General features: G+C 28.7%; 2 protein-coding genes across 7 annotated transcripts in view; one reads left to right on the top strand and one right to left on the bottom strand.

Annotated features, from left to right (window-relative positions):
- The window catches only part of LOC118179592 (mitochondrial glutathione transporter SLC25A40-like), a 66,700-nt gene extending 64,622 nt beyond the window's left edge, over positions 1-2,078 (top strand). The window contains exon 10 of the mRNA XM_035348767.2: positions 669-2,078. Within this exon, the coding sequence (XP_035204658.1) occupies positions 669-790 (122 nt within the window). The 3' untranslated portion in view covers positions 791-2,078. The remainder of the gene's footprint in view (positions 1-668) is intronic.
- Positions 1,977-13,267, bottom strand: part of LOC118188334 (fas apoptotic inhibitory molecule 1) — a 54,456-nt gene continuing 43,165 nt past the window's right edge. For 3 of the 6 annotated variants that reach the window (XM_085822663.1, XM_085822664.1, XM_085822665.1), the window contains one exon: positions 9,501-11,192. In XM_085822663.1, the coding sequence (XP_085678789.1) occupies positions 11,043-11,192 (150 nt within the window). In that variant the 3' untranslated portion in view covers positions 9,501-11,042. Of the gene's footprint in view, positions 5,248-9,500; positions 11,193-13,267 lie in introns of those variants that run through there. The other 3 variants (XR_015042779.1, XR_015042778.1, XR_015042780.1) reach the window with 3 other exon arrangements.

Here is a 13,267-nt window from a genome sequence, read left to right on the forward strand (position 1 = left end):
TTAAATGATGAAAGTAATAAAAATGTTTTTATGTCTAAGGTATTTTTGTTTTGCTTGCATTTAAGACTTAGTAACTATTTAAAGTGAATTCATTATTAAAAACTATATTTTTATCATTTAAAAAGTCTTTTTAACATTGTGAAAAATCTCCTGATTTCTTAAAAAAGCTCCTGATTTTTGAGTGTCATAGGTTGGCAAGTATGGACAGGGAATTACTGAACGAATGAATATTAATTGCCATGCTTCGGAATGCTTGGCTGCGGCGTATGTGGAGATGCGGCTTATTCAGTGACCTTTTATTTTTTCCCAGTCAATTATCCTGTGTGCGGCGTATAAGCCAAGGGCGGCTTATCTACTCAAAATTACGGTATTTATATTGAGAAAATAAAGATCAAGATCCAAGAATTGATATTTCTTTTAGTAAATTTTACTTGTACTTTCTTAAACAACAACAACAACAACAAAAAAAAGAGCGTTCTCTAATTTATTTTTCATTTTACAGCATAATTAATCTCTGCCATTTTGACATTTTTCTAGATAGGAAGTCTGCTGCAGTTATTATATTGAAAAGAGTTAAAATAAGAGGAGAGGATTTATCAAATTATTAGTTCTCTTTTGAGATAATGAAATGAATCTTATATAAATTTACAACTTGTTTTTATTTTTAGGTGTTGTTCCTCGGCTATTTAAAGTATCAACTGCCTGTGCTATAATGATTAGCTCTTACGAATATGGAAAAAAGTTCTTCCATAACTACAATACCTCAAAGCTAGCTTCTACTGCATATTAGCAAGAAATAGATCTGTATTAGAACTCCTATTTATAGCATTTCTTATTTCTTTTGAGCAGATTACAATTTGTAACTGTAATATACTACTGTAAATTGTTTTTCATTTGTATTTATAAATCATTTCTTTCTCATACATTCATGGTTGTTAGGATCTCATTCTGAATGTAAACCAGAATAGTATTAGATGACTTTACCTTTCTTAAAGGGTTCTTTAATCATTTGACACAACAATGATGACTTAACAAGGTGACAAATAGTGATATGTTTGAAGTAATCAAACTTTAAAAAAGCTTGAAAATGAATATTTCTTAATATTTAAAATTATGAAATGCATTTCATTTTAATGATACAAAATTGCATTTATTAGTGTAAATTTCTTTCTGTATCAGTTGCTTTAAGAAGAAACATTGCTAATTATTCACCAATCATAACTTAAAATTATATATTTTCTGTAACTTCATGCATAATGAGTAAACCATTGCTTAAAAATGTGTATTATTTATTTTTGAAAGTTTTTTTTTTTTTTTTTTTTTTTTTTTTTTTTTTTTTTTTATATATATATATGTTTCTGTGCAGGCAAAATTGTTTAATTCTAAATCAGAGGACTAATATATATATAAAACGATAGTAATTAAAATTAATACTAAAATTATAATCTTCCAAAGTTTTACAAAACATAATAGAAAAATTTGAGGAAAAAGTTTTGGAAGTATATAATTTTAGTATTTAATACAATTACAGTATTTGCTGCTAGAACTTATTTTTTTGGTTTAGATAAGATTCATTTTTTAAGATTTTTCTCAATTCCTTTTCCCTATATATGTATAATTGAAACATCCAGAATAAATCAAAATTTATGGAAAAATTTAAATACATTAAACAAATTTTAAGTTTTTAATAAAACAAATTTGAAAAATATATTTTTTCTTACTGTGGATTTTAGGAGCTAGTGTAATATTATTATCAAATTATCAGAAGTTTAATTCAGCATATGTCTTAATTGAAAATGTTATATCTAGATCCAAATGAATTGGTTTATTTATATGTAACTAATATGTTTTATAACCATAATAGCAATTAGACCAGACCAGCAATTTATCTCTAGTCTGCTTCTGGTATCAAAAGTTGACTTATCTTTCAACAATGTTTTATCATTAATCCTAATTTCAAAAATTACTTCATCAAATCTAAGAATCTGTTAGCTTTTTATTTTCCTTCCTGTGTATAAATTAATATATGTATATACAACAGTTTGTCAGATAAATAAACTTTTAATAATTCATTATCATTTTGTATTAATTTGTTATATATGTGCAGTACATTGTGATGATTAGAATTTGAAACAACCAAGAACTGATGACAAAGGATGTTTTTTGATATGAAAACTTATATAAATACTTTACAATTCCTTTTAACAGTAAATAATTAAAGAGAATGCTGTAATTAAAATATGTAATATATGACATTGAAAATTCCTTTTATTAACAATATAAATATTGTTTAGAATTTTGAAATACTTTTATACAGTGCTGATTTATAATGACTGAAAGGGATGTTATTCATAAATTTCAGCAAATCCAATTCTCTGCAGTTGTTTCAATCCCCTACAGTATTTATAGAATCAAGATCTATCTATATTTAATACATCTCTCATAATGATGCAAAACTAATTTCTTTTATTTGAAAATTTAAATTAACAAAATATTACAATTTTGTTGGTGTTTCATATATCAAATAAAAATACTGCAAACTATGGACTTGTTTTGTATATATCTATGTTGTGATAAAACCGTACAGTTCTTGCTGTATTTATAGGATCATTAGTTTTGTTTCCAAATTATTATATATACATAGAATGGCCACACTGTTAGAACATCTGATTAACATACTTGAGATATTCTGATAGGAAGTCATCAGCAATATACTTAGGTCAAATATATGAAACAGTCCCCTCACTCACATGGCAAATATGTGATCAGATTTTACTTAATTAGCAAAAACAAAAGTAGTATGTATGATAATGAGTATGCATCATTCAATAACGAATTCTGAAAGCGATAGATATAGAGACAAAAAATTAATCTTTTACTAAATTAAAAACTCTTGGAGAAATGTTATTGTGAAGTAAGAATTTAAGTAAATGATTATATCTTTTTATTTTAAATTTAATTTTGCTCTAAAAAAGCAAATTTTTATTTTACTATTTTTTTCATTACGATGATACATAATATAAATTCCAGAAGTTGCTCTTGTATTAAATATATACATATGTAATGAAGCATGTCCATTGAAGATGAAATTTGTATGGATTGCTAAGAAAGTACATATTGTCAATTATTTTTTGTTGTAACATGTCTATCATTCCAACAATATAAAATAGTAACATTAATCATTCATGATATAAAAAAATTATAGTTAAAATATTTTTCCTAATTTAAGTAACTCCTCTGAATAAATAACTTTCATTTAGTGGGCAAAATCCATAGACTTATGACAGTCCAGTACTGGAAGGTTTTACTGAATTTAAAAAATAACAAAATCTGCAATGCAATCATACTGCAATGTTAATATAATCCAAAACAATATTTTAATATAAACGTACATAATCCGGAAATTCTTTTCTGAGAGTAACACATTGCACACTGATTTTAAAAAATATACATATAAATAATCAGATTGAATAGGTAACATGCTATTTTTATTTTAAAAGTAAATTCTAAAATAATATGCTGAAAAAATTACATTTCTCATAAAACACTATGATTTCACAGATTTTATATTTAAGTTGTAATAATTTTAAAATAAATATTATAGTAGTTACTTTAATTTTGAATTCAAAATAGGGTATGAATGGCAAACGAAAAAATATATACAGTACAAAGTCTTTAATCCGGACCTCAAAGCTACAATCTTTCTCGCATGCGTGTTTAATGTATAACGGACAGTATATGCTAGGCTCTAATTATCTATTTCAGTTAATGTTGCAGATTGCGTTGTTCCTTAATCTTCTAATTGGATCTGGCTTATCATTTTTTCAGACTGTTAGAGCAATTTTATAAAAAGTAAGCTTGAACTTTTGATTATGTCAAAAAGAGTTTCCGATTTTGGAGCTGCCAAATCTACAAAGGATGATTTTGGATCTACAAAGCGAAAGCATGTTTCGATGTACCGCTTCCGATAGTGAAGAAAGTGACAGAGAGGTTATTAAAAACGAAAAAATTTCAATTGACATGTTAGTCGCTATTCTCGACACAGCAATTACAGGACTTAAACAGTGGAACTGAACAAGAAACTATGTCTTATAAAGAGAAAGTATTAGCACAAAAAACAAAGCAACTTAAACAACTTACATTGAAAGAAATGTTTAATAAAGTGAACAAATAAATATTAAGCTTCCCCTCCTCTTTTTTTTTTTTTTTTTTTTTTTTTTGCTTTGTTTTGTAAATTTTGATGCCTTTTAAATCATAATTGCTCTTTATTTCATAAATTACGGTTTTAATTTTATAATTTCTGCATCATCAATTTAAATCTATTGATGATCTATAATCAGGAAAACCCCCTAATCCGGAATCGCCGAAGTCCCGACGAGTCCAGATTAAAGACTTTGTACTGTATCAAACTAACTTCATAGATGACAATGGTTAATAACCTACAGCTTGATTAAACCAGTAGATCGTTATGATCATCTGTAGCAATTCACTAGTCATTGCAAAAAAAAAAGGGACTGGACTTACTATTTCCACATATAACTGGATTTGTCATGTTAGCAGTATCACTCTGATTCAAGGAAGCTCAACTAGTGAAGAGAGGAAAAATGGGAAATTGTTTAATGCTTAAACTGCTTAACCCATAATTCAGGGGAAAATGTGATGGTAAACTTATAGTTTGGGATTTGTCATCAAGATCTGAGTAGCAGAAAAATTTGTTCATTATCATGCCATGTATTTTATTTTGATTACATGATGTACTACCATCACCTCTTTCTTTTAATGCTTTCAATAAGTTTGCTTGCTCAATGCTGTTCCTGAAGATTCTGATTATGGAAGGTAGTAACTTCTTAGATTCTGAATATATGGAAGTTCCAAGTAATTTTTTTTAAGTTTAGATTAATTACCATTTGGATTATGCTGTAATAAAATCATCAAAAGTATTATGTTTGAAATTAACATTGTCTTTTTTCCTTAGGTGATTTCTTAAAACAGATCAGATGAAATTTTAGTGAAATTAAATATTCTTGTTAAACTGTTAGTAAGATTTTTAAGAATTTCTGCATGCAGATGGTTTAAGTAGATTGAAAACAAATATAAAATAATGTATTTAAAATGTCATTAGCTTCCAATAGTTGTGGGTTCCACCTTTTTCTCCTGCATGTGAACATAAATATTTTGATAATTACAATAAAAGAAGATCCAACAAATTTTTAGCATTAAAAAAATTTGACAGCTATAGCAAAAAATCTGAAACATAATTACAATCATGAGTACATGTAATATTTATCTTGTGCATGTTGAAATTAAAACTGAGATTCCTTTCTTAATTAGGAAGACACATTTAGCAGTGACATATATAATGAGCAATGTTTTGTACATTTGAAAAATGCATTGCAATAAAATTGCACACCATAAAACTTTCTAGATTGGAAACAAAATACATTTTTTTTCACTAAATGTCTTGAAACATTGAGCTGGTGAAAAAGCAATATGAAAATATAACAACGTGACTTCATATATGAAACAAATTACTGTAGCCATTGTGTGTACCTATACTTTTTCATAGTGTCACTTATTTTAACTACCATATGTATATTTTGCTACATTCAACTAAACAAACACATCATATTTTGAAATTCATGAGAAATATTTAGAATTCTTTCCATCACTTAATGTATATTAGTAGCGTTATTATCATAATCACAGATTTCATTTAGATAATTTGATTTTTCTCTGGATGATCTTATGGAACTCTTTAAGAATTAATGAAGCGCATTTGAAACAAAAACTGTTTTTAAAAAATTTAATATCCCTTTTTGTTTTGCAGTGCAGAATAAGAAGCTGATGTTTGATTATTTAAACAGCAACTTATAAATAACATCAAATTGGTAATCACCTATCAGCTTTTTGAAGGAGGGGAAAAAATCAGAATATAAAAAAGTTGGTCCCATCCCACATCCTGATTAAATTTTATTTATATGATTTACTTAACTGAACTATTACCTGGAATGATTTCAACAAGAAACAATATTTTCTGAAAAGCAGCAAATAGGAGTATCTGTGATTTGGTAAACTCTCTCTGGAGAACTACTATGTGGTAATGCAAAGAAGCTCGTCTAAGGATGTCCATTCAGTAATTCTCAATAATGTTGTTTATATTCTATGAAATGCTTCAAAGAATTGCTGTACTTTTGTCACATGTAAAAAAGCATTCGTCAAGAATGGCAAAACTATGTATGGTTCTGGGCTTATTAACTAATATACTATCCAGGGCAGCAGTTGCTGTATTTTAAATGAGATATTAACCCATTAATGTTAAAGATAGAAAATTTTGAATTTGTGAAATTCAGTATGTTAAATTATAAAACAACAATCTGAAAGGATATTTATTTTATCCCATTAGTAACTTATATGTAGTCCCAAATCCCAGATCAGATTTTCACAACATCTTCATAAATTGGCATAAGTGGCAGTGACTAACTCTTTGTACTGGGTAATGCCATATGCACTTATAAAATAGGCACATATGATTGATCACACCACTTAAGTATCTTTGAGCAATATCTGTCCAAACAGGGAGCACCAGCTGAGGGCTTTCTGAGAGAAACTTGCTTCTGTCACACATGAAAAACAACCACATAGCAAACCTATCCCTTGGGGATTGGACCCAAGATGAACTACCAGTATTGAACAGTTTTTAACCACTGGTAAGTAGGGATGGGCAATCTGCTCTTGGAACAGATTAAAAGCACTGATTCTACTGAGCGAGTGAAGTGGTAGTTCCCTCAAGAGCTTTTGGATACCAAGAAAGTTTGATTTTCATTTGAGAAAGGGATGTTTCTCTTCCCATATGGGGGGGGGGAAGAGATCATTTCCTAACTTTTTAACTGCAAAATTTTATTGTTATTTCTACGTAGTAAAAGAGGTTTTTAGGGAATCTGAAAACTACAGCTGAAAGAAATCAATTTAGTTAGCAGTGCAACTGAGTTGATTCTTTCAATCTTAACACCTTGTTCAGTTCTTTCTGCTCTTATCTTCATCCTCGCATGCCACTCTTGATTCACTCCCTATTCTTGATCTTATTCAAAGTTATTTAGTAAATAAAAAAAAATTCAGTTCAGTGAGCAAATGGCTCTGGTCTGATCCCATAAAACAGCAGTTTTGCTACTTCTACCAACTCTTATTTCAATAATGAAATATTAGGAATATACAGGCTAACATATCTCATTACTCACCATCAGATTTCAATATCTTTAAAATGCTTCCTTTCTTGGATAACAACTTAATTACAAATTGAAGAAGATAGAAAGCACTGCTGCATTCTGTTTTCAAAAATGAAGTATATGTTTTCCAATCAAAGGAATATTCGCATTAATAAAAATAAGCAATGAAATAAATAATAAAGTAAGAAATGTACTTCAGCACTGTTAAATCTCATGACATCTCAATTATTCCTATTACTTTTTCACCAATGTAATATTTTAAGTAGATGATGAAATGAATAAATACATAGTTCAAATAAAATTTTACAAAATGACTAGTTTGTTCTCTCACATTGGTACAATATTATATCAACATATTAATAAGCTCTAAAAAATTCATGGATTTTAAAACCTCTGACTAGATTTTGTAATTTCTGACTAGATTCACTTTTTTTAAAAATGACGGCAGTAATATAGAGGAAAAGTTGTATAAAAAAACACATGCATAAAAATAAAAGAATAAAAGATTGGACATTACAGAAAAGGACAACATAGATTCATTTAAAACAATCGACATATTAAAGAAAAGTATGTAAGAAGTATAATGTTATACAGTCAAAAGTCTTTAATCCAGACCGCATTATGTATGCATTAATGCATTATTGTTGATAACTTTACGCATTCGCATTTAATGTATAACAGATGGTATAAGCTAAGCTAAAATTATCTAATTATCTATTTCAGTTAATGTTGCAGATTGCGTTGTTCCTTAATCTTTTAATTGGATCCGGCTTATTATTTTTTGCAGACTGTTAGAGCAATTTTATAAAAGTACAGTCTACGATTATGTCAAAAAGAATTTCCGATTCTGAAGCTGCCAAAGGATCTACAAAGCGAAAGCATGTTTCAATGTCCATCAAACAAAAAGTGGCATTGCTGCAAAAAATGGATAAAGGCATATCCTTTGTTTCTCTAACCATTCTGAAATCTGTTCATCAATTTCACGCTGCTCTGCGGGGATTACACAGCTATTACAGGACTTGAACAGTGGAAATGAACAAGAAATTATGTCTGTTAATAGAATTAAAGAGAAAGTATTAGTACAAAAAATGAAGCATCTTAAACAACTTACATTGAAAGAAATGTTTAATAAAGTAAACAAATAACTATTAAGCTTTTTTTTTTTTTTGTAAATTTTGATACCCTTTAGATCATAATTGTTCTTTATTTCATAAATTATGATTTCATATTTTTAATTGTATAATTTCTGCATGCCATCTTACCAGATTTAAATTGATGATCTATAACCTGGAATCGCCGAAGTCCCGACGAGTCTGGATTGAAGACTTTTGACTGTATATAGTTGAAGGAATTATTTTAAATGTGAATATGATTTTTGTATCATTCAAAATCTGAAACAAGACTTATTATCTTGGATTTTGTTGTCTTTTAAATTTTCATTAATGGTCTCCCTACTTCACTTGAAAGTATAACAGCCACTATACGGTTGATACCAGAATAATTATAAAATTAATATCTCCTCTGATAAGATAATAATGTAATGTTTGTCTTGATATCCTAATGAGAATACTATTTTCAGATGTCAAGATAAACAATTTCTTTGTCTAATTACAGTATAACTGATCATGACATGCTGTACCTATCTGGCTAATGATAGTGAAAAACCAACAAAAGAATTTTAAAAAATGAGATTTCATGTATGCTGAAAGTACTGTGTCTTAAATTTAAATATCCATCATCTTAAAGACTTCACTGATAGATATATTTTGACATAAAATCAAAATTTTTTCTAATTATGATCCTGTACTACTTTTGAAATATAAAAGCCCCCCCCCCCAAAAGGCTTTCATTTTGAAAAATCGTCAGACAAAAAGACAACCACCAGCATTACTTTCTCTTTGAACATATTATCTGCAGATAAGGCAGCAATACTGTAAAGTCATGTTATAGAAATCTTAAAATTATCAAATCAAGCTTCCTGCAGATGGTTTGCTATGTGACTTACTTACAAATCACAGTCCATCTGCACTATAGCCTAAGTAATATTTTGAATCATATTAAGTAGTTTTAAGCATGAACACCTCTACAATTTCTGCTAACATTAATATAATAATCATAATCATAAATGATTATTTTAGATTAACAAACAGGAAAAAAAGTGCAACTTTATATCATGACTGCATTAATGACCTTTAGACTGAATAAAACTAGGAATTAGATATCTCATTGAAGCATTGTGCATACAAAAAGCTATCAGTAAAGTATTATCTATCAGCATTAATTTTATTTATTTATTTATTTATTTATTTTACAAACATACTTGAATATATGAATAAGGAAAAAAAAATTCCACGTGATATATCTATCATAAAAAAATTAAATACAAATTTTGCTTTGAGACTCATAAATACATTTTAGTTGATCATTGTGAGCACAAATATATAATGAGATCTTGGATGCAATGCACAAATATGCATATTTTCATATAACTCAATTAACTCAATACAGCAGTTACTTTATACACAAAAAACTAGCTTTCATACGCCACTAACTATCAGCATAAAAATAAACAGTATTCAGCTTATACTTATTTACTAACTATGAAAATTTACTTTTATTTGTTAGTTTCTATTTAAAGTCATGTATTTCTTAAATAGAAAACATTTCAAAAAGTAGTATTACTGCAAAGATATGCAAGAATATATCTAGAAATATCTGTATAATTTACTTGGAATCTATATATTTAGAAACACTTACAGTCCCTTCAATCAAGAAACAGATGGTAACTTAAAATTAATAAACTGGAATAACTTGCTTGGTGAACATTATGAATTACTTTATTTCCTCAGATGCATATCCTTTCTCTGCGATTAAAAATGAATCTTACTTGATTACAGTTACAGACACTGAAGTACGTACAACATTTTTTAACAAAAATTATTGCTTTCTTGCGGTTTGAGAATGTAAATTAAACACATTTGTTTGGAAAAAAAAAAAAAATGAAAGTCTGAATTTATATTGAAACATATATAATAAGAACTAAATGAATACATTATTATTATACAATAAAATCATTAAATGGCAGAATTAAGCTATACCTCTAAAATAAAATACACTTTACATTTGACACATCTTAATTACACATGGATGCTAAAAATATTTCAAGTTTAATATGCACTATGTGTCATGCACTCTTTAACACGTACACATATATATTTTATATGTTATTCTAAAGTATGTGCATTTTGTCAAATGCAGAGTATTTATCATGTATCAAATATAGTTAAAATGAAGTTTGTTCGTGAAATTTGATACTGCATCAGATTAAAATATTCCTAGGCAAAAGAAATTATAAATGGACGGTTCCATTTCAAGTCTAATGACTGAAGATACAAAATTAGGCTTTATTCAGTTATATTTGAAAATGTGGGCTTTTCTATTATTGTTTTAAAATTACACTTAAAATAAAGTAGTTCTTTTTTTTACTAAACTACATCTAACGAATTCATTAAATGATATCCTTTTTTACATTAAATTAAAAAAACCTGTGTTAAAAAACAGCTACATTGCATAGTTTGTTAAAATGCCAAAAATATATACTTTTTTCATTTGATCTAACGTTAAAAATATATGTGTACAATGACTTTTAAATTTTAAATCTGCTTACAAAAGTAATTCAACTGTTAAGACTGTACAGTAGTTTGAAAGACCATAACCTGCAGGCTGTGCAATATAAATATTTATAGTACCATACCTGGTGGATGATAATTTGCTGTCATCATCTTCTTTAAGGATGAATGGATAACTTGATCATCCTTATTAATCAGCACTCTCTGGAATAATGGTATCACCAACAATCAGTGTATGTATTATTCCTTCCCTTTTGTTTCCACTACTGACAGCTTTAATGTATGCTTGATACGGACCTAGTGCAAAATGTGTTTCTGTTCCATCTTCAACAAATTCTCCCTGAAAATATCCATAGCACGTTAAAAAGACTTTACGGATAAAAGTCTATAACAGAAAATGTTAAAATTCAATACAAAGAGAAATATAAATTTAAAATGGATTAAATTTTTTTATATTTTATTTTTATTTATATTTATGTATTATCCAATCGACCATGAAACTGTCGCCAAACAGCATGATTTAGCACCAATTATGGAAAAGATTGATGCAACAATATACTCATAAGATCTGCATTTTCATTTGATGTAAGCCTGACTGATCCTCGATAACGCACCTTTTGTTTTTTAGGAACGAAGATATAAATTTACTGTTATAGCTGAAACTTTTTTTTATGATTAAAATTTTCTTTCACAGAATAACAAACAACAGATCATAATAAGTGGCCGAAACACCCGAATTTCATCATAAGTTGTACATAGCTTCACCACACTAACTGTATACTTCTCTCCCACTAATTTTTAATGGAACACCAACAGAAGGTGGGGGAGTCCGATTGTCCCTCATCCCTCTTCCCCTAAAACCATCCACTTAAGAGGTTTTTGAGTGCTTCCCTTGCCACACAGACATTATACACGTACAAACATTTCAAGCATCCATGCCTTCACCTGATTTCAAACCCAGGCTGATCAGTATGGCAGTCAGGATTACTAATCACTACACCACATGGGCAGCTGTCATAAAATACAGTAGAATTCCAACAAACAAAATTAACTGAGACCACAGCCCATTAAGATAATTAAGAAATCCACATAAATGGATTGTCATTTCTCCAGAGGCTAAACATATCTTTATTGTACAAACGAAATTGCATCTACATATTATTATAAACCTTTTTAGATGAATTTTCCAGCAACTCTTGGCATGGTAAGCTTATATAATGAAAGTAAAAACAAAAATTACATTTTTTAAAATTAAAGACAGCATTATTATCTGGCATTACTGATCTATTAAGGTCATTCTAGGCTGACATATTGAAAACTGCATTTAAACATTAATGAAGTTACGAGGTTTATATGACAGCTCATCAGCTGGAATCATAATGAATAGCTCAATCCAATTTTCCTTTCTTTTATTGCAATTTCCTGTAGGGTTGCTGTATTCTTGAGAATCAACATCCAGATATATGCCAAACTGGAAGGAAGCTGCAACACATCTTTTAATGATTTCTAACACTTCTTCTTCTTCTTCTTTTTTTTTTTTTTTTTTTTTTTTTGGCTTCTTTTGTTCATGGGTTTGTAGATGATTTTAGCTTTGCTTCAAGCAATCAATGCTTTATGGAGTATTTACATTATCTCTTATTGTATTAATTGGCACAGAGGTTCTACATAACTTATGCTCAGCAATTCTTATTGATAATTTTCTAGATGTCAAACCAACATACTGATTTCCATATTTGTATCTTGATCACAGATGGTTTTGTTTTGTTTTGTTTTATGTGACTACGGCAAAGCCTCAAGGGCCATCTGCCTAAGGGGAGGGATGCCTTCATGGAGGACTTTCTAAGGGAAACTGGTTTGTATACACATTACACATGGGGAAAACTATGAAAATGTCCATGCAGCCAGCCCATTCGCAGGATTCAAGCCTCGGACTGAACTACCAGAGTTCAGCTACTTTACTGCTCGGACACTGGTAGACCCAATTGCAGATGGAAATGGTACACAAATCTGATGTACCTGTTATGCTGGTGTCTAATATGTCTGTTCTTAATATGATTTTCAGCATGTTGAGAAAATTTAACTTTATTCTAAACCTCATTTTAACCACATATGCCTTCTCACTATTTAACATGACCAGTATACTGAATTTCGGGATATATCATAATTTTCATTTAAGAACAAAAGCTCCATAATACAACTGATCTTATTCCATAACACAGATGTACAGTTATTTTTATCACTAACTCCCAAAACGATAAGCATAATACATTGTCAAAATGGTGAGGATATCAGTGAAACAGCATCACATTACATAGATTTGGTTACTGAATTTACAATATAACAGTCATGCAGTTCGTATTACTACAAATATGATGTTAAATAATATATACTTGATTATTTCAGTACTTTTTATTT

The sequence above is a fragment of the Stegodyphus dumicola genome, chromosome 8 (genome assembly GCF_044657685.1).
Source record: "Stegodyphus dumicola isolate Sdum_Otavi_A_Nest chromosome 8, ASM4465768v1".
Taxonomy (NCBI): domain Eukaryota; kingdom Metazoa; phylum Arthropoda; class Arachnida; order Araneae; family Eresidae; genus Stegodyphus; species Stegodyphus dumicola.